This window comes from Stenella coeruleoalba, assembly GCF_951394435.1.
Source record: "Stenella coeruleoalba genome assembly, chromosome: 9".
Lineage (NCBI taxonomy): Eukaryota > Metazoa > Chordata > Mammalia > Artiodactyla > Delphinidae > Stenella > Stenella coeruleoalba.
Window position 1 is genome coordinate 98,257,420 of NC_137155.1, and position 26,973 is coordinate 98,284,392.

The following is a 26,973-nucleotide window of genomic DNA, read 5'->3' on the forward strand; positions in this document are numbered from 1 at the left end:
CACTGGATGCTGGGGAATTCCCAGCAGTCACATTTTAGAAGTAAAGAGAAATAGATGAAATGATCTTTAATGATATGTTCTATTTAACCCAAGGCTTACAAAATATTTCAGTGTGTGATTAGTATTAAGAAATTATCGATGAGGTTTTACATTTTCTCCCCACACTCAGTCTTCAAAATCTGGTGTGTATTTTTTACTCACGGCACATCTCAATGGAAATAAATGCATCTCAAGTGTTCAGTAGCCACACGTGGCTACCATATTGAACAGTGCAGGTCTGTCCCATGGAGAAGACCCGGGAGAGATTGAAACATTGACCATAAACAAGAGGAAAGATTTGTGTACCTAAAAATGTGGAAGGAGGTGGCATTCAGAGCATTAAGTGGAGAGATTCATTTTAAATAGGATGCACCTTTTTCCTGAGGGAAGGAAAGAAAAAAGCATGGACTAAGCTACTGATGAGTTTGAAGTGGGAAGGAGGGTGAAGAAAAAGAAGAGAAAGAGGAGAACGTTGAGAGAGTTGAGGTCTAATAATTCTAACCCTCTTCTCAAAGTAGGAGGCCGCGTCATCTCCTGAGAGTGAGGGGCCCGCAGCGGACAGGAGTCTTCCCGCTCAGCCTGCGCTCCCTGAAGCAGCAACAGCAACATCACCTTGTTTTCAATGCAAACTCCCAGTTTTCCTACCCGACCTACTGAAGCAGAGTCTTGCATTTTAGCAGGGCCTCCAGATGATACTTAGGCTCATTAGTTTGAGCCTAAAAGCTGGAGAGGGCCAGGGGCTTGTGGTGGCCACGCTGTGGAATGGGAAGCGGAGTGTGGGGCACAGGACAGTGCTGAGTCCCTGCTGAGCTTAGAGACCGTGGGTGTGTGGTGACACCAGTTTACCTGGTTGTGTGACTTCATTTCGTAGGGCTTACCAGCCTGCTTCCAGGAACAGAGAATGAGAACAATTGAACTGATTCAAAGCCGGAGGTTAGCCGAGCAGGTGAGGCAGAAAGGCAGACGAGTGAAGGGGTTGAAGTTAGCTGAAATGATCACCTAAGGAAGAAAGCAAAGCCCGGAGCAGGCCGGTAAACCAGGAGCAAATGGAACAGTTAAGGGTTCAGTGGGATCGCAGAGCAGGTGAAAGGAGAAAAAGGTGGTGGGAGAGCTGCAGAGACCGGAGGTTACGGCCAAAGAGCCGGTTATCAAACTCGTAGAGTCAGAAGGCTTTGCAGAGGTCACCCTCACCCAACCTCCCGTTTCTTGTAGGAGTTTCATTTTCTATACACTCTTTGTTCCAAGGTATGTTCAGTGAGGAGGCAGCCTGTTATGTTCTTGGAAAGATCTAGTTCAAATAGGCCAGAGTTTACGTTCCTGAAAATTTCATGTTGGTTCTAGTTCTGCCCTCTGGAGTAACACAGTATAGGAGTAAACAAGTCTGTCCTGCCTTCTGTTTTATAACCCTCAAATATTTGAAAATAGCTGTCATGCTTTCTCCACACTTGACATTCTCAGCTTTTTCAGCTGCTACTGAATGATATGGTTGTGGCTTGTCAGCAGGGTGATGGATGGGGCCGGAGCCTAAGTCAATAAATAAGGGGTTTATCAGAAGGGCACCGAGCTCACTGAAACCTGGAAAGATCCTGATGCACTTAGAGCTTTTCCAGAGCCAGAGGATGCTGCAGCAACCTGGCCTCTGGGTGGCTGGCTCTGTGCCAGGCTGCTTCTTGATCCAGTTTCACCTGTTCACTGTCTTACCTACTCCATCCCTCAACCACCAAAGCAATTCTCTTGGCTTTTGATGTCAATGAGCTCCATAAAGATGAGGCTTATGCAGGCACTACTAATACTATATTTAGATTAATCTCCGCTGGCCACTTAAGCAGCGCTTATCTCATTTTAGTTCGGATCAGGGCTCCTTCTAACACTCAATGTCTCATCTCTTTCCACTGCACACAGACTTCTGAATGGGACTCCGAATGCCTTACATCCCTGCAGGCGCTTCCTCTTCCCACACCCCCAGCAGCAAATGAAGCACACCTGCAGACTGCGGCCATCTCCTTGTGGACAGTAGTGGCGGCCGTGCAGGCTATCGAGAGAAAGGTGGAGGTCCACAGCCGGCGACTCCTGCACCTGGAAGGACGGACAGGGACAGCCGAAAAGAAGCTGGCCAGCTGCGAAAAGACAGTGGCTGATCTCGGGAACCAGCTGGAGGGCAAGTGGGCGGTGCTGGGGACCCTGCTGCAGGAGTACGGGCTGCTGCAGAGGCGGCTGGAGAACTTGGAGAACCTGCTGAGGAACAGGAACTTCTGGATCCTGCGGCTGCCCCCCGGTATTAAAGGAGATATCCCAAAGGTAACACCTCCACTTCTGCGTGCGCAGTGCTACCACTAGACCTTAGACTATTAGCAAGGGGTAGTCTTGGTCAATCAGTTTGGCTGAAGGAACCAAGAAGTTGTTTTGTGTTTTATCTATTTTGGAAGCATTCCACGTTCAATTTAGTGATCATGTGAAGTGTCAGACTTCAGATTGGAAGACTCTTCCCAATCCAAAGTTGGCTATCCGGCAGATGGATTTTTTTCTCTTTTGCTTTCTCCCGCCCATTACCCCCCAAGTCACTTTTTTCTTTATTAACCTGTCTGCTACAGTCTTGTTTGGAAACAAAAGTAAATATTATTTAAATCAGTCAATTTGAATTTGTTGGCAATTCTGGTAAAAAAAAAAAAGAGGAGGACAGAGGAAGGGGTGTGGAGTTAAGTGGTTAATATAAGGTTTGGGGCTGTCTGTGGGTCTAGGATCCACATGGATCCTGTCCTTCCGCATCCTTTACAGAGTGCGCCACAGTGCTAGGGCCCGGCCTTTCTGAAGGGAATAGTCCCTAAAACAACAGGAAATAAACATCATTCTTGAGCTATGGAAGACAGCCTGGAGGCAGCTAGTTTCCAAACATGCCCGTTTATTTATTCATTCATTCAACAAATACTTCTTGAACACTTAGTATTTGCTTGATATCTACTTCCTGAAGGCACAGCAGTGAACAATTCTTGTAAGCTCCCCTGGAGCTTAAATTTTAGGGGGAAAGATGATATAAACAAACAAAATAAATCCATTTAAGTACTTTGATAAAAATAAAAGTGCTATCTGGTGATTTATTTTTTAGATTGGATGTCACAGAAGTTCTCATAAAGTAGCTAATTTTTAGGCTGAGACTAAATGACAGGAAGGAACCTACTGGGAGAAGATCTGAGGAAGAGCTTCCCAGGTGTAAAGAATACCTGGTGCAATGTCCCAAAGGCACAAACAACCTTGAAACACTGAGGGGAAGGAAAAAGACCAGTTGGCTGGTGTGCAGTGAGTAAGTGGAGCACGGCTAGAGAAGCAGGGGGCAGCTCATTTAGGGCAGTGTTTTTCAGCCCTAGCTGTACAGGAATCACCTGGGGGGCTTTTAAAATTTTGATGGGCATCACATCTAGAGGTTCTGATGTAACAGGTTCAGGATGGGGCCTAATCATTAATCTTAAAACTCCATAGATAATTCTAATATGCAACTACGGTTGTGAACCACTGACATAGGGCATTGGAGACCGAGGTAAGGAATGTGGACTTTATCTTGGGTGTAATGGGAAGACTGGGGGATTTTTTAGATGAGGAGTTATATCTGGTCTGTATTTTGAAAGAATCTCTTTGGCCGCTCTGGGCCGAATGGGTCATGGGGGTAAGAACAGAAGCAAGGAGAAAACAATAAGGCAGCTGTAATGGTAGGAGGGCCGAGAGTGGCTTGAGTGAGGGTGGCAGTAGTGGAGATGGAGACAAGTGGACAGATTCAGGCTGTTTTGGTGGGAAAATTGACGGTAGGACTTACTAATGGGAATTAGGGAATGAGGAATTAAGAACAAGAGCTGTAAATTAACTGTGATAATTTACTGAGCACTTACTGTTGTAAGTGCTTTAGTTGCTTTAATAAGACTCCTAACTTGCCCAAGCTCATACAGTCAGTAAGTATAAATGCTGGAGTTGTACTGTGACCCAGTTGGCTCCAGAGAGTATGCTCTTAACCACGGGCTCTTAGGCTTTTGACTTGAAGGACTGGATGGATGGTATTGGCACTTACAGAGGTGGGGATGCTTCAGGGTGGGAAAGAATTAGTTCTCCTTTGGCAGCATTGGTTTGAGATGACTGGGATACGTTCAGGAGAGATGTTAAGTGATCTTCGAAGCCCAAAGGTGAGAAATATTTGGAAATCACTGACGTACAGATTGTATTGTTAAGTCATGAGGCTGGAGGTGATTACTTCGGGAGAGAATGTGGAGAAGCAGCAGAAAGAGCCCAAGGACCAAGTGCCATAAGTGGGAGTGGTGGCCAGTGAGTGTGTGGGTCACAGGGTCAAGGGACAGTGGTCGTGTGGGTTAACGTGTTACTGAGCGGGCTAGAAGGATGAGGATGGTGAATACAACTTGGCAACACAGCCTCGCTGGGGACCTTGCAAGAGTTGTTTTAGTGCAGGGGCGGGGATAGAAGACTGGGTGGAGCAGGCTGAAGGGCGAACGGGAAGAGAGGCGATGGAGGCTCCTTTAAGGCTGGCGGGGGCGGGGAGCAGAGGTGAGCAGGCGGCGGAGGGCTCAGAGTCAGCTTCTTAGAGAGAACCTTCCCCACAGTGTGTTTTGTTTGTGTATCTGGAGCACCTCCAGAAGGGTTTTTGGGTAAGTTAAACATAATATTTGCCATAAAGTTACTTACTGTCTTACCTGGATGAGTGGATAACAGTGAAACTGTCCATCTTTTTGTGTGTGTGTGTGTGGTACGCGGGCCTCTCACTGTTGTGGCCTTTCCCGTTGCGGAGCACAGGCTCCGGACGCGCAGGCTCAGCGGCTATGGCTCATGGGCCCAGCCGCCCCGCAGCATGTGGGATCTTCCCAGACCGGGGCACGAACCCGTGTCCTCTGCATCTGCAGGTGGACTCTCAACCATTGCACCACCAGGGAAGCCCTAAACTGTCTATCTTAAACTCCAAAGTCATATATAAAATAATGTGATTTCTCTCAAAGATTTCTTCATGAAATTGAAATATATCGAAGATTTACTAGATTGAAACATGGGCCACACAGGTAGAAATTTTGTGTCCTTGATTTGTTGAAAATGCTCTTATTCTGCCCTTACTTTTGAATGCCAAACTCAAAATAATTTTCCCCTCAGAATTTTTTTCTTAATTTTAAAAATTGTGGTAAAATATATATGACATAAAATTTACCATTTTGTGGGGGAGAAAAAGAAAAAATATTTACCATTTTAAGTGTACAGTCCAGTGGCATTAAGTACATTCACATTGTTATGCAGCTGTCACCACCAACCATCTTCAGAACTTCTTCATTTTGCAAAACTTTAATGCTGCACCTATAGAACCCCTCCATTCCCCCCTCCCCCAGCCCCTGGCAACCCCGCTTCTGCTTTCTGTCTCTGTGAATCTGTCTGCTCTAGGTCCTCATCTAGGTAGGGTCATGCAGTATGACATCTGTCCCCGTACGACTGGCTTATTTCACTGAGCATGACCTCTCCCAGGTTCATCCATGTTGGAGCAGGTGTCAGAATTTCCTTCTTAAGGCTGAATAATATTCCATTTCTCTCACAATTTTAAAGGCGTTGGTTCTTTGTCTCATAACATCAAATGCCATTGATGAAAAGTTTAATAACAAATCAATTCTCATTCGTTTGTAAGAAATCTCTTTTTTTTTTTTTTTTTCCCTCTCTGGAAGATTTTATCTTCTATTTGTACTTGGTTTTTCTAAAATTTGTTGAGGATGTATCTGGGTGTAGGTCTTTTAAACTTTTTGTTGGGCACTCGGTGTGACCTTTCAGTCAGAAGGCTGATATGTTTTCCACTCTGGAAAATTTTCTTCTGTGATTCTATTTTTATAATTTTTCTTTTCCCCCTTTCACATTTTTTTCTGTTCTCTTTCTGGAATTACTGTTTGACAGATGATGGATTATTGTCTTTGTGTCTTTAACTTTTCCTTCATATTTTTCACCTTTTAAACTAGAGTTCTCTGACGTTTCCTTCCAGCCTTTCTTTTATTTTAACAAGTATATATTTAATTTTCCAGAATATTTATTTTCTCCTTTTTTAAAGCAGCCTGAATTTTTTTTTAATGGATGCAGTATCTACTTGAATGTCTCTGAGAATATGTATTGGAGCTTTTTTTTTTTTTTAATTCTCTAGGATTGTTTGTAGTGTGTGCTCATCTTGATGCTGTTAGTTTTACTTTTTCAATATCGAGTAATCCTTGGTTGCTAGTAGGTTAATTAAGAGGTTGATTTGAAGAAACTGGCGTGTTTTCTCTGCCACCATGTAAGTCTGTTTAACCAAAGGATCTTTGCTTTGCAGGAGAGGCTCTCTCCATAGGTGCCTGATATAGGTGGGCTTCACTTTAAGGTGCTGTGCAAGGAGCAAACAGGCAGTGCGGGGGGCCACCCAGAGGCCAGGAGTAAGGTGGTACTCTAAGTTGTCAGCACCGCACTGGGACCGGGTGCTGTCTCCAGGCAGGTTTTTTTGTTTTTTTAAAAATATTTAATGGCTGCGTTGGGTCTTCTTTGCTGCGCACGGGCTTTCTCTAGTTGTGGCGAGCGGGGGCTACTCTTCGTTGTGGTGCGCAGGCTTCTCATTGCGGTGGCTTCTCGTTGCGGAGCACGGGTTCTAGGAGCGCGGGCTTCAGTAGTTGTGGCTCGAGGGCTCTAGCGCGCAGGCTCAGTACTTGTGGCACACGGGCTTAGTTGATCCGCGGCATGTGGGATCTTCCCGGACCAGGGCTCGAACCCGTGTCCCCTGCATTGGCAGGTGGATTCCTAACCACTGTGCCACCACGGAAGCCCTCCAAGCGGGTTTTTTAATTTCTTTAGAGTTGAGGTCTGGGTTTCAGCTTTGGGGTAAATGCTGCTTTCCCAGGGCTGATGAGGACAAGGCAGGGGGCCCCGCTATTCCAGAGGTCGACCTGCAGACTGCAGTTTATAACCAGTAACCCCTACTCAGCATCTCTGCCAGCTTTGAGCTTGGAATTCTCTGGATTCCTTACTGCAGTCTTTTCCTGTGTGTTGTCAGAGATGCAGCTTCCTCGTAGCTTAGACCCCAGCACAGGCGCATCCTCTAGGTCTCAGTGAGAAACTCATCAGAAATTCTGATCTAGTGACGGCCTCTCCTTCTCATTCTTGGTACTGGTATTGAGTCCCTCCTGCTCTTATTTACTGTCATTTCAATGGAACTCTGGGTGGAAAGGGAAGTACATGTGTGTTTAGTTCACAATCTTGAACCAGAAGCCCATCTCAATCCTTTATTTTTGTCATTATTTTATCACATGTGTTTCTGTTGTAAGCGATCACAAATCTTCTGTGTAGTGAGATTAGATAAAAAATTAACTATTGAGCATCTACGTTTGCCTCAGTTGGTTTTAGATGCTGAGCAGGATGTAAAATGAGTAATTTATGGTTCTAGCTCCTACGGAACAAAATTTATGGTTGGGGAAGAAAAGATGGCACAAATGAAGCAATTAGAGAGAAATTAATTGCCTCATAGAATTGTACAGACCTTTGTATTTTAAAGGATATGTTAAGTTTATGAAGATGAGTATCTTTTTATTGAATTTTTTAATTTGGGGAAAAAAGTATATGTGTGTATATTAGTTACACGGAGTCTTTCTTGCTCTTGGTTATTTCTTTTCCCGTAGCATCCTGTTTTTATTTTATGGGTTTAATATCTCTCGATTCTTTATGGGATTACTAATTAAGGTTTTTTAAAAAATTCTGTTGCCTAGGTATTTCTATTTTTTCCACAGTTATTTTTTCCCTCCTTTTATTTTAGTCTTTCTTGATCATGTGGCAGGATTTCTCTAAATGGTCACTGATACTTAGAAATAAGCTCATATTTAAGAATAAAACTGCTGAAAGCTGTCAGGCAGGAAAAGGAAGAGCTAGCCATTATGACGATGGCAGAAGGAGAAGAGCTTCACACTAGGCGATAGTGCCCATACTTGGTGCCTGAATTCCCCAGGCAACTCTTGTATTTCTTTCCAGAGAAACATATCCATTTGCCTGTGGATAAGCTCCTAGCTTTAGACAGAATTGTGGTGGAAGGTGGGAGGATTCTGTCCTGTATATGACCATTTCCTTCATGAAACCTTGACTCCAACTAGGCAGAATCTATAACTGTTCTCTGAATGCACTCTCCAGTGTTCCATGCTTAAATGTTTTTCCCATTCACATTAGGCCTGTTTATAACCTACCTGTCTTTTAGGACTGGCCAAAGTCCCATCTTTTCTAGACTCATCCCAACCGCATTATAGCTCTGTTTCCAAAATTTCTTGTCCATGTCATTAATTTGAGTATAGTCATATGCTCCTTTTAGGCAGAAACGATATATTTATAATCTTGGTGCTTAGGATAAGCCTTGTACTTGACGGATATTCACAATATGTAGAGTTCTGTGAATGAAATCCTGCTTTGCATTTGTACCTACCTCTATGAGTGACTGTTTACACTCTCCTAGAACTCATAGCCCTAAAGTTTATCACAGTGAAAACACTGTCAACTCTTGGAGGTTAGATCTGTGTCTTAAATATTGCCTGTATCCTTTCAGCATCTCACCTAGGTTTTTTTGTAACTAGTAGGCATTTAGTAGAGATTTATTGAATGGTTAAATTGCAGTGAGAGAAACTAACCCCAGTGTTGTAATTTCAGGTGCCTGTGACATTTGATGACATCTCCATCTACTTTTCCACTCCAGAGTGGGAAAAATTAGAAGAATGGCAAAAGGAACTTTATAAGAATATCATGAAGGGCAACTACGAGTCGCTCATTTCCATGGGTGAGGCTAAGTTGGCATCTTTTGAATGAGGTGACAGCAGCTCCATGAAGTCTCAGAATGGTCCCTTTTCCTCCAGTGTCCTCATTTTCACTCTGTCCTCACACACTTCTGGTTCCAAGCGAAAGATTTCCAGTTCACCCTTGCTAAATAGGCAATCGTGATCTCTCCTTCTGCCAAATCATGGGACAGAGAATGAAGTTCAAGGTTATGGGTTATGGGTGTGCCAGCTGCAGTGGTTTCCATGGTATCCCTCACTTTGAAAGGGCCTTGCCTCTCCTCCTTGAGGCACACTCACTCTTACTCCATGGAAGTAGCAGGCGGTGCCCAGGTAGCACATGTGCCTTTCCCACACCTCACCTCTCCTCTTACTTGTTTCCTAATAGATAGCGTCCATAGTTGGAGGTGAATGGATGGGGGGAGGTGATCTAGACTCTGAAAGAAATTCCCTGGGCCTGCACCTCACAGCCTTCAGTTCAGCTTTTATGGCCATCAGTTGTCATCCTCATTTATCACTTTGTCATACCCTCTTTCCCATTTTCCTCTCCTAGATTATGCCATGAATCAACCTGATGTCTTATCTCAGATTCAGCCAGAAGGGGACCATAATACAGAGGACCAGGCAGGGCCAGAGGAAAGTGAGATTCCCACAGATCCCACTGAAGGTGAGTGAGAGAAGAGAGTATCCACTCCTTGTCTCCCTTTCCTGGTCAGAGATGATGGCTCAGAACTAAGGTAAGCAGGGCTTGGGCCTTCTAGAGCCTCTCAGTCCTAAAGCAAGTAGACTGCGAATGGGTCGTCAGGCATTTAAATAGAGCTTAGAGATAACCTTGTCCAAGGCCTTCGCTCATCAGTACCACACACCTAAGGGCTATCGAGGGAATGTGTGCCCAGCTGTTCAGAAGTGCTAAGGGGCTGGGAGTCTGCCTGGTCCCTCGGGGACGCACTTAACTGGCAGACCCTGATGGCATCCACCTGGGCAAAGTGGATTTTGCCCAATTTGGGAGCCAGCTATCATTAGTTAACTCTCCCTAGTTTTTTCAGTTGGCAGCTCCTTGATATTGTGTGGAGAAGACTGCTAGTCAAAGTCCAGTTGTATTATTTCTCTCAAGTCCCACCTCTGTTATCAGAAAAATCTCATGCAATTTTTGTTCTTTGATAGATAGAAAGCTCACAGAGAATTCATCCTCCAGACGTGTCTATTAGATGAACTTCTCTGACAACCCACCCCCGCCCCATACACTGTTATTTTTTCTAACATTTTATTATGAAAATTTTCAAGCAGTCAGAAAAGTTGAAATAATTTTACAATGAACACCTAGATACCTATCACCTAGATTCTATCACTAACATTTTACTGTACTTCCCTATTACATATATATCCATCCCTGCATCCCTGTATCCCTACATCAATACATCTTATTTTTCATGTATTTCAAAATCAGTACAGATATCAATACATTTCCCCCTAATTAGTTCAGCATGAATATCATTTACCTAGAGTTCAATATTTGTTTATATTTTTTCTTTTTTTTAAATAAATTTATTTATTTATTTTTATTTTTGGCTGTGTTGGGTCTTCGTTTCTGTGCGAGGGCTTTCTCTAGTTGTGGCAAGCGGGGGCCACTCTTCATTGCGGTGCGCGGGCCTCTCACTGTCGCGGCCTCTCTTGTTGCGGAGCACGGGCTCCAGACGCGCAGGCTCGGTAGTTGTGGCTCACGGGCTTAGTTGCTCCACGGTATGTGGGATCTTCCCGGACCAGGGCTCGAACCCGTGTCCCCTGCATTGGCAGGCAGATTCTCAACCACTGTGCCACCAGGGAAGCCCTATATTTTTTCTTTTGATGTAAATTTTTCTTTTTAATTTTATTTATTTATTTATGGCTGCGTTGGGTCTTCGTTACTGTGCGTGGGCTTCCTCTAGTTGCGGTGAGTGGGGGCTACTCTACATCGTGGTGCGTGGGCTTCTCATTGTGGTGGCTTATCTTGTTGTGGAGCACGGGCTCTAGGTACGCGGGGTTCAGTAGTTGTGGCACATGGGCTCTAGAGCGCAGGCTCAGTAGTTGTGGCCTGCGGGCTCAGTAGTTGTGGTTCGCGGGCTCTAGAACACAGGCTCAGTAGTTGTGGCACACGGGCTTAGTTGCTTCGCGGCATGTGGGATCTTCCTGGACCAGGGCTCGAACCTGTGTCCCGTGCATTGGCAGGCAGATTTTTAACCACTGTGCCACCAGGGAAGTCCCATTCTCTGAGTTTTGAGGAATGTATATATCTGCTACCCACTATTTTTAAGAATGTGTAGGTGATTGTATTTAGGCAATGTAACAGGTTGAATTTTATTAATCTCTATATCATGGATATAAATAATGAGTCTAAAATCATATCACAAGTAAAGGTGGGTTATTTGATTGCAGAAAAATTCATTATTGGAAATGGCTCCTTGGTCACCTTTGTTAGGTACATGACATAGTCCTCAGTGAGAAAGAATGAGTGTATCATTTTATTGTTTGGGGATGAATGGAAAAGGTATGAATAATTTGGTTTTGAGGTTATATATGAAAGTTTGATTTAGCTTTCATCTTGTCAATTTATTTTTACCTTGGTTTTTAAGACTCTGTTTGTGGGGGACTTCCTTGGTGGTCCAGTGGTTGAGACTTTGCCTTCCAGTGCAGGGGTGTGGGTTCGATCCCTGGTTGAGGAGCTGAGATCCCACATGCCTCGGGGCCAAAAAACCAAAACATAAAACAGAAGCAATATTGTAACAATTTCAATAAAGACTTTAAAAGTGGTCCACATCAAAAAAAAAATCTTAAAAAAAAAAGACTCTATTTGTGGGTAGTCACCCTTTATACTTTAATACATTTTTATTTAGAGTTAACAGTGTAAGCATTGCATTTATTTAGTACTCTGGTTTTATTATTTAGAGTTTTAGCCTGCATTGGTGATTACCAACCTAGATATTTACTAGAACTTGAGGATAGAAGTCATATAATTTGGACTGATCAGTATATAGCCTTTAAAAAATTCATATGTTTCTAACCTTTAGAACCCTTAGTATTTTCCTCCTTTTAGGTTTGATTATATTTTAATGCCTTTTTATTCATTTAATTCAGTTGTTTTCTTTTGGTTGCTCAAATTGTCAACAAGTGAGAGGACTTCTAAACTATCTGCTGTGTCTCCTGTGTCCTTCTAGTACGGCCTCAGTACTCGTTTTCTTAAAAAAATATGTTCCAGGCTGTGTTGGGATTTCCAAGACTTCTCCTAGGCCCAGTAGTTTGCTGGGAGGACACACAGGACCCGGCATATAGTCACGCTCAGGGCTGAGATTTATTACAGTGAAAGGACACAAAGCAAAATCAGCAAAGGTTAAAGGCACTCAGGGCAAAGTCTGGAGGGAACCAGGGGCCAGCTTCCAGAGTCCCCTTTCCGTAGAGTCTCATAGGACACACTTAATTCCTCCAGCCATGAGTTGTGACAACACGTGCAGTGTGTTGTCTCCCAGAGAAGCTCTCTGGGGACTCAGCACCCAAGGCTGGTCACGTAGGCACCCTCTGTCTGGCATGTACCAAGATTCCAGACTCCCAGAAGGAAAGTGGATGTTCAACATAAACCACACTGTTTGTACAAACAGCTTAGGTCCAGTGAAGCACTCAACATATAGGAAAGTTTGATATCAGCATAGGGAGCTATTTGCCAGCCAAGCGACAACCTTGCAAGCAGGCCTCCTGAGGATAGGCAGTCTCAGGACTGCTGTGTTAACAGGAGCTTATTTTAGATTTTCCTTCCCCCAACACATTAAAAAAGTCTTGGTTCCTTTCGGCAGAGAATAGTATTAATTGTCTGGCCATCAAGGTGCATAACAGACTGTCCACACGGATGCCAGGTAGATACTAATGCTGGGCCACTTTAGTGACAGAACTAATAAAGTATTTTTTTCATAGATTATTCTTCACTTTAACCGTTTATATCATTTTTAACATCTTGTTATTATAAAAAAAGATTCAAAACTTTTCATTTTTGAGCAAGCAGCTTCTCTCTTCTTTAACATCATCATGTTTGTTTAATTTTTTTTTTTTTTTTTTTTTTTTTGGCCGTCTGCGGGGCATGCAGGGTCTTAGTTCCCTGACCGGGGATCAATCCTGGGCCCCCAGCAGTGGAAGCTTGGAGTCCTAACCACTGGACCGCCAGGGAACTCCCCATCTTTGTTTAATTTTAATACACCTTGTAATTTTTATTAGACCAGTGTGTTTACATTAAAATTTTGATGAACGTTTAGAAACAATTTTCTAAAATTATGTTTGGATTTATCCATATTTCTTATAAAATAACACCCATAATTTATTATCGTATTCCATTTTAGAGCTTTAGGAAGAACTATGCATTGTAATTAAATAAAAAATATGCATAGGTAGACTAGATTTGGGGATAGCAATAGTGCCATGTGGCACCCCCTCCTTTTTATGTCCAGATATCTTAGAATTAATTTTATGCTCTGTCTCCATCGCCATCATCTGAATCTGATGAAGGAAAAGAGAAATTATTATTCCTCCTAGGGAACAGTCATTGCTATCTGGTATCTTAGATAAAACTGCTTACAGTTAGTAGAAAATAGTAATGAATGGGAGAATACAGAGAGATCTAAACCTGAGATTTCTGAAATTCGTCTTTGACTCTGTTACTAGGGCCAGAATACAGACCAGCTCTGTGTGCGTGTGGCCATTATTTGGTTGCTGATAGTTTTAATATTGAACTCCAATATTTTAGAATTCTTTGGAGAAAAGCCTTAACTAAGAAGTTCAGATGGAATAATTACCAAAAGCTCATTATCTAGCGCTTCTTCTAGTTTGGAAGCCATGGACTAGAGCCAAGATTCTAGAATGACCTATAAGTAAAATAAATTCATTCTCAAACCTTGTAGTCCTGAGGAGACTTCTTTGATCATCATTGTTTTGGGTGCATCACCCTTATCTCCTTTATCACCGTTCACTCTAATCCAGCAAGGCCACCTTTTCCTAAACAAAATCAGCGACCAAAGCACATCCAAATATGATAGTCCTTTTATTTTATTTTATTTTAGCCTATTTGCAAACAAGAATTATCCTGGAAATAAAACTTAGAGGTTTTAACTTATTACACAAATACTCAATATATTCACCTGCTATGTTACAGTTCTATACCTATTTCACAAAAGGTGCAAAAAAGTTTTTATATCTTTACCAATGGTAGTTTCATGTGTCAAGTATTTTTTTTCATAATTTTATTTATTGATTGATTGATTTTTGGCTGCATTGGGTCTTTGTTGCTGCGCTTGGGCTTTCTCTAGTTGCGGTGAGCGGGGGCTAGTCTTCATTGCGGTGCGCGGGCTTCTCATTGTGGTGGCTTCTCTTGTTGCAGAGCACGGGCTCTAGGCGCGTGGGCTTCAGTAGTTGTGGCTCGTGGGCTCAGTAGTTGTGGCTCACGGAGCCCAGGCTCAGTAACTGTGGCTCATGGGCTTAGTTGCTCCGCAGCATGTGGGATCTTCCTGGGCCAGGGCTCGAACCCGTGTCTCCTGCATTGGCAGGTGGATTCTTAACCACTGCGCCACCAGGGAAGGCCCTGTCAGGTATTTTTATTTTCTGCTTAAGAATTCAAATCTCAGCACCAGTTTTTGTTTTAACTGAAGTATAGTTGAATTACGATGTTGTGCCAGTCTCTGTTGCACAGCAAAGTGACTTAGTTATACAGATACAGACATTCTTTTTATATATCCTTTTCCATTAGGTTTATCACAGGATATTGAATATAGTTTCCTGTGCTATACAGTAGGACCTTGTTGTTTATCCATTCTAAATGTAATAGTTTGCATCTACCAACCCCAAACTCCCACTCTATCCCTCCCCCTCCCCTCCCCTCCCCCACCCCTTCCCCTCCCCTCCCCCCTCCCCTCCCCCACCCCACCCCTGGCAACCACAAGTCTGCTCTCTATGTCTGAGTCTGTTTCTGTTTTCTAGATAGGTTCATTTGTGCCATATTTTAGATTCCACGTATAAGTGATATCATATGGTATTTGTCTTTCTCTTTCTGACTTATTTCATTTAGCATGATAATCTCTGGTTGCATACATGTTGCTGCAAATCTCAGCACCAGTTTTTTTTTTGTTCTTTTAATTTTATTTATTTGTTTATTTATTGGCTGCATTGAGTCTTAGTTGCTGCGCGTGGGCTTTTCTCTAGTTGCAGTGAGTGGGGGCTACTGTTCATTGCCATGAGCGTGCTCCTCATTGCGGTGGCTTCTCTTGTTGCAGAGCATGGACTCTAGACGTGCGGGCTTCAGTAGTTGTGGCGCACAGGCTTAGTTGCTCTGCGGCATGTGGGATCTTCCTGGACCAGGGCTCGAACCCATGTTCCCTGCATTGGCAGGTGGATTCTTAACCACTGTGCCACCAGGGAAGTCCCTCAGCACTTGTTTTAACTCACTTAGTTCATAATGCCTTTGTATACATCCCAGAACCTCAAGGTTCCAGCTGCTTTTCAGACAGTGTGGGGCCTTACCTGTTTAAAACATACGCACACACACACACATACAATAAGATTTTCTCATAGCTAAAATGACATTCAACCAGTGTAGATATTAAAATTTTATGTTTTCTTGGGATCAGCCTTTCTATTTGAACTACCCCTCAAACCTAAAACCTCAGCATTTATCGACTTCCTCTTACCTGATCACTATTTTCAGTTTTTCTCTCTTCTGTGGCTTTCTCCAGAGCCTGCTGCTTGCAGGAACCAATGATTTTACTTTCATTTGTGTCTCTTTAAGTATCCACTGTTGGGATTCCTCAGGCCTGTGCAGATGTGCTCTGAGTGCTGTTGTGGTGACTGGGCCAGTAGTTGCCCTACCGTCACCAGGCAGGTGACTGCATGAGGCCACCTGAGTATTCCAGTACTCCTGCTCCTTTTATTTCACTTCCAAAAGGTCCTCAGTTATACACCTCCACCACCCCCACCAAATGTAGTAGACACAACCATATTACATGCATTCAGTTACAACAGTGCTAAGACCCAATTATTTGATAAAATAAATATTTACTTAGTTTTACTGATCTAGTAAGCTAAATGACCAGAGGAACTTTAGCATCATTATTCAAAAAGAAGGGTTACCTTCCTGGGGTTCCCCAAGTTCAGTGAAGACATACTGAGCCAGTGGCTGTAATAACAATAGCCACTCGCATTTCTGGAGAACTGGCTTGTTCTTTTAGTCCTCCATAGCTTTTATGGTTGGCTGCTGACTAATATTGTAACAAAAGATTGGAAGGAATCCAAATGCCTATCAGTAGGAGACTCTTGAATAAACAATGGTACAGCTACAAAAAGGAATGAGAAAGCTCTCTGTATACGGCTACAGACAGATGTCCACAATATATTGGTAAGTAAAAAATGAAGGTACAGGGCAGTTTGTGTAGTATACCTCATGGAGAGGGAAAATACAAAGATGTACATATGTTTGCTTATATTTTTCCAAGAAACAATGCAAGATTAAAACAAAAACTAATGAGAATGGCTGCCTATACAGGGAGGGAGAGATTAGAGATGGAAGCTAGACCTCTCTGAATGTACCTTATTTTATAGTTTTGATTTTGGAACTTTGTAAATATTTTACATTAAAAAAAGTAAAAATCAAACACACACTGAAATAACTAAACTGTATACCACAAAAAAATCTTAAATTGAGTCCATATTTTTGTTAATAATATTAGTATTATTTTGAAATGTACATTCAGATAAAGCAAAGATTATGTAGTGTCGTTAGGAACCCAGATTCTCAGGATAAGAGGGAAAAGATACAAGCATGAAATCAAAGGATTTAATTAAAGCCCTGTAATCTTAAATATGAATCATAAATATTAATATAAACTCATGACACTTTCCTTTTTCTAAAAGGTATGTATTTTATAGCTTTGCCCATTGAAAAGACCTAGAAGCAGTGACAACCTATTAGCAGTTAGCATCCTTATCATCCAGATTGTTGTCTCTAAATCCCGTTTCTCAGAGAGATTATTGATTGTGTGCTTGGAGCAGGAAATGTACAAGATGAACCTGCTCTAGTTTGTCATACTAGAAATAAAGGAAACTAGATGTTTGATGATGTGAAAAGATACAGAACTGATCTGAAGGGGCTCCCGCTGGCCAAAAAAGGGACAATTTGAGCGTTAAAAAGAATAATGACTTGAACTTATTTACAAAATGGAAATAGACTCACGGACAGACTTAAGGTTACCAAAGGGATAGCGGGGGGAGAGGAGGAGGAGATAAATTTGGAGTTTGGGATTAACATATACACACTACTATATATAAAACAGATAAACAACAGGGATCTACTGTATAGCACAGGGAACTATATTCAGTAATAACTATAATGGAAAACAATCTGAAAATATATACATATATATGTATAACTGAATCACTTTGCTGTACACCTGAAACGAACACAACATTGTAAATTAATTGTACTTCAATTTAAAAAATGGTTAAAAAAATAATGGCTGCAATGGATTGAAACTCATCCAGTGTATAGCATTCTGTGAGTTCATAATGATAAACTAAAGAAAAAAGTCAAAACCACTTGAATCACATTTGGAGGTTCTAGAGCACTAACTCATTATTCAGAAAATTGACAAATGAAGCAATTAAGCATTTTAAAAGTCTCATATTTTTGATGAATAGACAGTTCATCATTCGGATGTCTGTTAAAAGATCCACTTCCTTACACTCAGTCTCTCACTGCCTGTTTATATATGTGTGTGTTTATAAAATCTTGGAGAAAAAAAGATAAGGTTGGATTATGGTTAATACACTTCAGCCTTGTAGCTCAAAGTAGGAAGTTGGAAAGACAGACTGCCACGTGTGCAAAAACCTGTATTTTTCCGTCTCTCTGCATAAGCTGACAGTCTTTTGGGCCTTAGTCTTGTCCAACCTCTTATTTCTCCTTTGGGGGTGACTTTAGATTTCAGTGGTCTCTAACAGATTTGAAAGGCATTGAGCAAAACACTGAGTTCTAAAAATAAACAAAACACTGACTTCTGTTCATTTGCTAGGAATAAAACCATAACCTTCCTACAAGGCTTTTTTCATAAATAATATAGAGAGCTTGAATTTATTCTCTGGACCCTGTCAGCGTGCCAGCTTGTCCTTTTAGGCCAAAAAAGGCTATATAGACCTCGGCTGGAATAGCAAGCACAGCTGTTTCTGTACTGACCAAATGAGGCATGTTATGTGCAAAGCCTTTAGAGGCTGTTCTTTTTTTCTTTCCAGAAGAATCCCCAAGGCCTGAGGGCCTTGCAAATACTATTCTCTCCACTCCCAGTGTTCAGGAAACAATAATCTATATCATTAATAAGTAGAAGTAATATGATCTCTTGGAAAGAACCCAGAATTGGGAACCTGAAAAATGTTTCTGAGCAGTCAGATCTGTGCTTAAACCTAACTTTGTAATTCTGGAAATGTATTTTTTTTTAAAGGATCAATTTTATTTATTTATTTTTGGTTGTGTTGGGTCTTCGTTGCTGTGCACGGGCTTTCTCTAGTTGCATCGAGCGGGGGCTACTCTTTGTTGTGGCGCGCAGGCTTCTCATCGTGATGGCTTTTCTTGTTGTGGAGCACGGGCTGTAGGTGCGTGGGCTTCAGCAGTTGTGGCATGCAGGCTCAGTGGTTGTGGCTCGTGGGCTCTAGAGCGCAGGCTCAGTAGTTGTGGCGCACGGGCTTAGTTGCTGCGTGGCATGTGGGATCTTCCCAGACCAGGGATGGAACCCATGTTCCCTGCATTGGCAGGCGGATTCTTAACCACTGTGCCACCAGGGAAGTCCCTGTATTTGTTTTCAAATTAACATTGTTTTAAAGTTTTCGGTTCATCTTTGTGTGTGTGTGTGTGTGTGTGTGTATTTTAAAGCAAATCTTTTTTTTTTTTTTTTTTTTTTTTTTTGTGGTATGCGGGCCTCTCACTGCTGTGGCCTCTCCTGTTGCGGAGCATAGGCTCCGGACACACATGCCCAGCGGCCATGGCTCACAGGCCCAGCCGCGATCCTCCCGGACCGGGGCACGAACCCGTGTCCCCTGCATCGGCAGGCAGACTCTCAACCACTGTGCCACCAGGGAAGCCCCTAAAGCAAATCTTTGATAATATAGCTTTTCACTGTAAATACTTCCTTACTGGCAGTTTACTTAACCCCTGAGGGCCCCCCCTACTTAAATGGAGAAAATATTCCCTGCTTCATTATTTCGTAAAAAAGCTGTGAGAGAAAAAGGTGAAAATACTTTGAAAGTGTGCTAATGAAATGAAAGGTACTATTGAATCTAGATTATTTCAGAGTGTCATCTCTACTATAAAAATTTTGATTTGTTTTGAAATGGGCTCACCGAAAATAGTGAATCAAGGTGAGTCTATCATGTAAAGAGTCATAAATTTGGTTTCATTTTGAACTGGTTCTCTAGATGTTATATGCATTTTTTAAAAGGCTAGTTTCATTTTGTTGTTATAGTTAATTAGAGATAAATATTTGGGCAAAATGTAATATTCAGCAAACCAACATGATTATTTCCACTTTCTGAGTCAAGCCCTGAAGGCCATTCTCTTCCCCACAAACAGAGCCTGGCATTTCAACATCAGATATTCTGTCTTGGATTAAACAAGAGGAAGAGACCCAGGTTGGCACCCCACAGGAGCCCAAGGAGAGTGACGTGTGCAAAAGCACCTATGCCGGTGAGTACTGAGGCACCCAGACCCAGCTCATGCCAGGACCACTGAGAAGAAACGGCAGAGGAAGTCGGGTTGTGGATGCAAGGAAGTGGGTGAGGAATGAGGAAAAGGGGGAAAAAAGCATGTTCAAGTAAGTTAGAAATGAAACGGAAATCAAACCAAGATACATTTTAAGTGAGAAAACATACTCTTAAGTGTAAAGACAAATTAGAAGTGTCCGAGGAAGAAAAACAAGTGCATACAGATGCACCAGAAGTATGAGGATGGGGAAGGACAGAACATTTGAAGAGCATGCAGAAAGGACAGAACAAAGCTAGGGGGTGGGGGAGACAAGCAGTGGAGACAGCAGTGTCTTGGGAGAGGCACAAATGGGAATGTTAATGAAGAGCTCTCCCTCAGGAAGAACAGTGACATGAGAAGAAACACGCGTCTTCTGAGACATTTAGCACCATCTATATTTTGCCATCTGAACCAGAAGAGAATCTCAAGGTCAGAAGAGACATGATCGTTTATGCAACTTAATGCAACCTGTTTAACTTCTATGCTCTGTGCTTAGACCCTGGGGAAAAAAAAAAAGACAGTTTCTGCTCTTCAAGAAGTTTATATTGGGGACACACATATCAGTGCTAGGCATGCCTATTATTAAATGTCAAGGGTGAGTGGGATGGATGACTTGTATACAAGAAATAAGAAGTTTGGAGAACATCACATCAGTTTTAGTTTAGGTATTTAGATAAGGCCTAAAGAAGGATGCAAAGGGACTTCCATGGCGGTCCAGTGATTAGGACTCTGCGCTTCCACTGCAGGGGGCTTGGGTTCCATCCCTGGTTGGGGAACTAAGATCCCCGCAAGCTAGGATGTGAAGCTAGAATTGGCCTTAGAAAATTGGTACTGTGTGGTTGGGTATAATCTGGGAAGATGGGAAGAGAGGAGATGCATTCTACAAAAGGGAGGGCAGAATGATTAAAGACATATGAGCAGAAATGTGTACTTTATTTTCCAGGAAAGTAAAGAGACAGCTAACTATAGTGAAGGACTTACCTGGCAGAATACAAAAGAACAAGATTAGATAAATACATGATTTTAGGCCTAATCACAATAGGCAACAGAGAACATTTCAGAGCCTGTGAGCAGAGGTGAATCATAATGAAAGTAATGCTGGGAAGATTGATGCCAGGGTTCTTCCTGTCCAAACGGGGAGCGCTGAAGAGGTTCGGTAGTAAATTCTCCGACATTGGCCTCAGGGACTACAGACACCCTGGTTATTATCTCAGCCCTCCACTGACTTCCTTATCTGGGCCAATGGGAGCTCAGAGCAGCCTGTCAGAGCTGGGCAGGGACACAGGAGAGTTGCTGGGACACCTGTTGTCGACAGGTGTGACTCTGAGTCCTTTCTTTCAGACGAAGAGCTTGTCATCAAAGCTGAAGGCCTCGCCAGAGCCTCCCTGTGCCCCGAGGTGCCCGTCACCTTCTCTTCTCCACCAGCAGCAGCTAAGGATACGTTTCCGGACGTGGCCTTCAAAAGCCCGCAGTCTGCGCCCATGGCGCCGTTTGGACGTCCAGCCACCGAGCTGGCCGAAGCTTCTGAGGGACAAGTGACTTTCACTCAGCTGGGCAGCTACCCCCTCCCGCCTCCGGCCGGGGAGCAGGTGTTCTCGTGCCACCACTGTGGCAAGAGCCTCAGCCAGGACATGCTGCTGACCCACCAATGCGGCCCCGCGGGGGAGCGCCCGGCCCCCTGTGCCCAGTGCCCCAGGCACTTTCCCCCGCACGCCGACCGCGGCCCGCAGCCGCCCGCCAGCGAGACGCCACCCACCTGCCCGCACTGCGCCAGGACTTTCACTCACCCGTCCAGACTCACCTACCACCTTCGGGTCCACAACAGCACCGAGCGCCCCTTCCCCTGCCCCGACTGCCCCAAGCGCTTCGCCGACCAGGCGCGCCTGGCCAGCCACCGGCGAGCCCACGCCAGCGAGCGGCCCTTCCGGTGCGCGCAGTGCGGCCGGAGCTTCAGCCTGAAGATCAGCCTGCTGCTCCACCAGCGGGGCCACGCGCAGGAGCGGCCCTTCTCCTGCCCTCAGTGTGGCATCGACTTCAACGGCCACTCGGCCCTGATCCGCCACCAGATGATCCACACGGGCGAGCGGCCGTACCCCTGCCCTGACTGCAGCAAGAGCTTCATGCGCAAGGAGCACCTGCTCAACCACCGGCGGCTGCACACGGGCGAGCGGCCCTTCAGCTGCGCGCACTGCGGCAAGAGCTTCATCCGCAAGCACCACCTCATGAAGCACCAGCGCATCCACACGGGCGAGCGGCCCTACCCCTGCGCCGAGTGCGGCAGGAGCTTCCGCTACAAGCAGACGCTCAAGGACCACCTGCGCTCGGGCCACGGTGGCGGCTGTGGTGGGCATAGTGACCCCTCTGGACAGCCGCCGGACCCCCCGGGCCCCCTCCTAACTGGGCTCGAAACCGCTGGCCTGGGCGTTAACACCGAAGGTCTAGAGGCCAATCAGTGGTATGGGGAAGGGACTGGAGGCGGGGTTTAGTAAATCTCTCTCCTTTCAGGGTTAGCCGTGCTGGCAGCGGGGCAAGAGGCAAGCCCAGAAGCTCCTGCACCCCGCTAACCCGGTGGTAATGCCTGCCTGGCACGTCAGTGAATTTGGGGTCCTGTGCACTTGGCTAGAGGCGTGCTTGAGTTTCGGAACTTCACAAGAGCAGCACATTGTGAAACCCAGGAAGACCTGGAGGAGAGCCCAGCTTCCTCATCTTTTCAAAAACATTACCTAAGCAGAAGTTATAAGAATGTTGCAGAGAGGTTGGAAAGCAAGATTCGGCCTCTGGTGGTCCATCACAGGGTAATTCGGCCTCTGGTGATCCATCAGTAGGTAGAGTCAGGTGCGTGGAAGAGCCTCCAAGGCTTGAAGCCCATTCTGCGGCAGAGAATGTTTAACTGAGCCTTTCATCACCTCCTTGATGGTAGGATGGTTCTGGAAGAAAGTGCCCAAGCCTGGGCACCACTCCTGTTCCTCCCAGACAGTGGCTCCAGTTGGCTCACGTGCTTGGGTACTGTCTCTCCCGAAATGATGACTCAAGACTGCCTTCCTAGGTCTCCTAGATTAATTCTTCTAATATATTTTGTTTAATACTGGATGAGCAAAAAATTTGACTTTAAAACCTTCTTAAGGAGAACAGTTCTTTCACTAGCTTAATTTGAAGCATTCAGGCTTTTACTGTCATTTAAACTGCTAGAAACTTTTGCCGGGGTCCTGGTTAAAAATTTGGGAGCAGGATTCTCAGCCCCAGCTTTAAAAGCTAGAGATCCCCGAGAAGTGACAGAAGAGCCTAGAGTTTGTGCCTGAACCATGTTTCTTAGAGTCACTTATGTCATATTCTTCCTTATTGTTTCCAAGCAAGCAAGCTGGCTTTTCCATTCCCGGTGTCTGATATTCTGACAGTCATCAGCAGGAAAGGTCACAGCACTTTCCAGAAGCATTACAGAGTTTTGGAAAGTGCCAATGGACTGTCACCTTTCACTTCCTCAGTAGTGAGATGATAGTTGCAATGCCGCTTTCTTGAGCCAGCAGAGTGTCTGTTCTCCCCCCCGGCAATGGGCAGATCGAGGGACTTCGTAGGCCCCTGAGAGCTAAGCACGAGGCGTGGGTGAGGACAGCCTCTTCCTGCTGGTTTTGCTTCTGGGGACCTTGGCTGCCGTGTGTTCTTTTGTCAGGGTCAGTCAGTCACCTGGGAGCATCTGAGCCTGGTCCCATTCCCAAGTGGCTTTGCAGTTGGGCCCCTTTCCCTTTACAGATCTCAGATTTTCATCTGCAAAATGAGGCTGGTGAAAGGAAAAAAAGTGAACCTTTAGAATTAAAAAAAAAAAATTTGTGCATTCCTTCTCCTGCCAAAATCCTATCTCTATCTCTGGCTTTTATCCAGGCAAAGCAAAATAAGACAGCAAAATCAAAGCGACATTCTTGCTGAAACTTGACTGAAATCAGTTTGATTTGTTGTTTTACTCTTGCTTGGAGACTGAGGTAGAAGACAGAGAATGCAGAAGTCCTAAGTCTTGGGCAGAAAAGTTGTTTGTACCTGTACTCTCCTGTTTCCCCTGAATCTTCCTGAGATGGCTGTGACAGGGTCTGCGAGTATTTAGACAAGACACTTTCTTGATGAAATGATAAGGGAAGGACCCATTTTTTCCCTTATCACCCAGCCCAAACCTCACCCTGCCTAGTTATGTGTAACTACACTAGGAAAAAAGTGTCACCCCCAGCTAGCTTTGCTCCTGGGAATGCTCTGTCTGAACATGCTGCTCCTTAGGATAATCACATTTACAGAACATCTGTGACATTCTCAACACCAAGCATCATGGGAGGCCTAAGAAATGTGTATGAGACCTATTCCACTGTCATAACTTATAGTCTAAAGGCAAGGGTATGGGACAAACCAAGAGAGATGATAAACAGAACCCTGGCATATGGGACTAAGAGTTTTCTAGCTAGAATCTGGACCCATACCATGGGAAATTGGGGGGTTCTGGGGGTCCCAAAACCAGGGTTCCAGCTTTCCTGGTGACCCACTAGGAACCTGAGTGTGAGATCCAGCTCTGGTTTGTATCCTGATCTTCCTAATGAAAAGGAAGAAGAGTCAGATCTCTATGTGGTGAGGTCCCTTTTCTGAACAGATGGATTTGAGCATTCGCCAGGGTTTGCTGGAGAAGGCACTCCTACACTAGGTGTGATGACGGATGAGATGGAAATTCTTTACTCAGAGGTTTACTGAGGACACAGAGCTTATTAATGAAAGAGACCTGTGGATTAAAATGCTGCAGATAGGTCCCACAGTCCCTTTTGCAAGGAACTGTAGCCAGCAGGGGCCCGCACTTTGGCAAGAAGTGAACAGAGTTCAAATACCAGTGGGGCAAGAGCCGTGAAGCTGAATGAGAGGGAAGAATGGGCAGCATCATGCCAGAAAGATGGAAGTAGATGTTATCCAGTCCTCAGCCCTTGAACAAACTTGGGGTTCAGCTACTGTACATTCTGGTCTCCTTTCCCTCCACCAGTCCTCTACCAGGTAGAACTCCAGGCCAGCTCTTAATTCGAGTTTGTTTGCTTAAGATTCAAAAGTGGATAAGTAAAATAGACCAGTGGAAAAGATAAGTCCAACAGAGGGGTTCCAGTGTGTGGAGAAACGTGGTCCATCAAGGGCTCCTGAGACAAACCATACACTTAACAGTAACTGAGGATTGGTCTTCCTGACCAGACACAGTGGGAAAGAGGAAAACCTAGAAACGTGCCCTTCATCAGTCTGCCCGCTGGGCTGGGAAGTCTGTACTATCACATAAATAGGCAGCATCTCCTTGGAGTGGATCCAGCTGTTGACTGTAACCAGATTCACTCTTTGCTTACTAGATTTTTCATTATCACCGTAAGATGAACCTCTGGCTCAGCCACAGATGTGAACATAAATGGAGTTGATTGTCCAGAAAGTGAAAGAAGACTCTGACCTTTTCTGCTGGATATTTGTTACTGGAACACCATGGCTGGGCTCTAGCTACTTTACGTAACTTCCCAGCAGTGCTTTACATAACTTCCCTCATCATTAGTAACAGTCTGCGGACTTTCTGTTGGGGGACTCTGCTGGGCTTCTCTTTGGAGCATTTTTAAATATTTGGGTGTCCATGCCTATCTCAACCAGGACCAGACCTTATGGCTTACTAGGGAGTAATAAACGTTCACTGTCTCAGTTGGCAACGGTCTTGTTGATGATGAAAGAGGGCCCGAGTTCCTTTATCTGTTCATTCCGAATGGGATGGAGAACCCAAATTTCTGCTCAGATTTCCTCTTGAGGAGGGGCCGGGCATGCTGTCCCACAGCCACATCCCACATTGTAGCTTCTTAGACAACAAAAAGCATCCTCCTCAGCTGCCTGAGGGCTGCTGAGGAGCGATGAGGAAAAGCAAGTCTCCCCGAGAGGTTCTCACAGACCAGGCACTCTGTTATCATCAGAGATATGTTCTTTCTGTGTGCTCGGTGGACACCTTTGACCCTGTTCCCTTCACTCGACAAAGGAAGCAGTCTTCTCACAGGGTTTTACACAGAGGACATTCTTTGACTTGGGAAGTGTCAGGCTCTTACAAGCAAAAGATCCTCAAGTTAGGGCAACTTGGTGGGAGATGGGAGTAGGGAGTGCTTGGGCCTTGTAAGGACATGCCATGTGGGTTAGTACAGCTTAATGGCTTAAAGCAGGGACTAGATTCAGACCTAGGTTCAAGTCCTGACATCATAAGAAGTAACATAACATATTATTTAGCCATCCTAAGCCTAGTTTCCTTAAATGTAAAATAGAATGGTGCTATGTCTTGGAGGTGTCAGGGTTTGGGGGGAACCTGTGAAAGTGCTTAGCACAGAGCCTGGCACACGGAGGTGTCAGGGGGCAGCCATCAGGAAAGGTGCAGGCCCAACCGGAGAGGGGAAGGTGCAGAGAACTGAGGTCGCTCTGCAAAAGCACGTGATTGCTTGATGACATAGCTTACGCCTTCCATCTTTTGCTTCCATTTAGCCTGTTCGTTTACTCTGTGTTTTCTGTATCTCCTGGCTCCCAAAAGTTTGTGTGCGCCATGACACCAGGTGGTTCTGATTCTCTTGACTTTTCTTAGTTCACGTTCTAACATGTAGGATCTGACCCAGCTCCTCTTTCAATACCAGGCCACAGAAGTCTCCAGCCGACCCTTGGACTGGCTGCCCTTGGGTTACATGCTCATCTTGGTTCAGTCAGCTGTAGTCAGGCGGGAAGGTCCCAGATCCCAGGATCTGTGGGCCTGGTAGACTGACATGGGAATGGGCAAACGGTGGCACAGTGGGGCATTCCTAGTACTGCGAGGAGAGGAAAACTCTGTTTCACCTGTATCAGGCTTGCTTGAAAGGCTTCTGCTTCATCAGCACATCCTAGACCAGAGCTCATGGCCCCTGCGTAAAGGACCTGGAAGGTGCTGTTTCTGTATCTTGCAAAAGAAGTAATTTGTTACTTTCTAGGGTGATATTCCTCCTTTCTGTCCCAGCTCCACTTTCTTTTTAAATATGTAACTCTGGCCATAATTCTATTTATACACACATACACAATGACTTCTGTCAGCTTGGTCAAATTGCCTCTTCAAAACAAAACATAATTCTGCCCCTTAAGACCAACTGCCCACTGAAGAATGCAGAGAGATACAGTCAATCAGAGAGGCCTCAGAAGTACTGCGCTGCAATGCTCTTAAAATTGCCAGGTTACATTTCAAATAAAATATTTAGTAAAACCTCATTGGGCTACGTGGCTTTGTGTCTGCTATTAGCAAAGCCAGTATTTACTGTAAAATCTTGAAGCTGGTCTAAAAATTAAGCTTCCCAAGAACTGGGGCCATGTCTTCTTTTGTATTCC

General features: G+C 44.4%; 1 protein-coding gene across 1 annotated transcript; it reads left to right on the top strand.

The window, feature by feature from the left end:
- Positions 1–2,139: 2,139 nt before the first annotated feature.
- ZNF398 (zinc finger protein 398) lies at positions 2,140–26,973 on the top strand (the record flags this gene model as incomplete). Its single annotated transcript, XM_079931964.1, has 5 exons — positions 2,140–2,337; positions 8,704–8,830; positions 9,379–9,492; positions 19,441–19,554; positions 20,953–26,973. Coding segments are annotated over 5 exons (1,698 nt in total), but the record flags the coding sequence as incomplete, so codon positions are not given.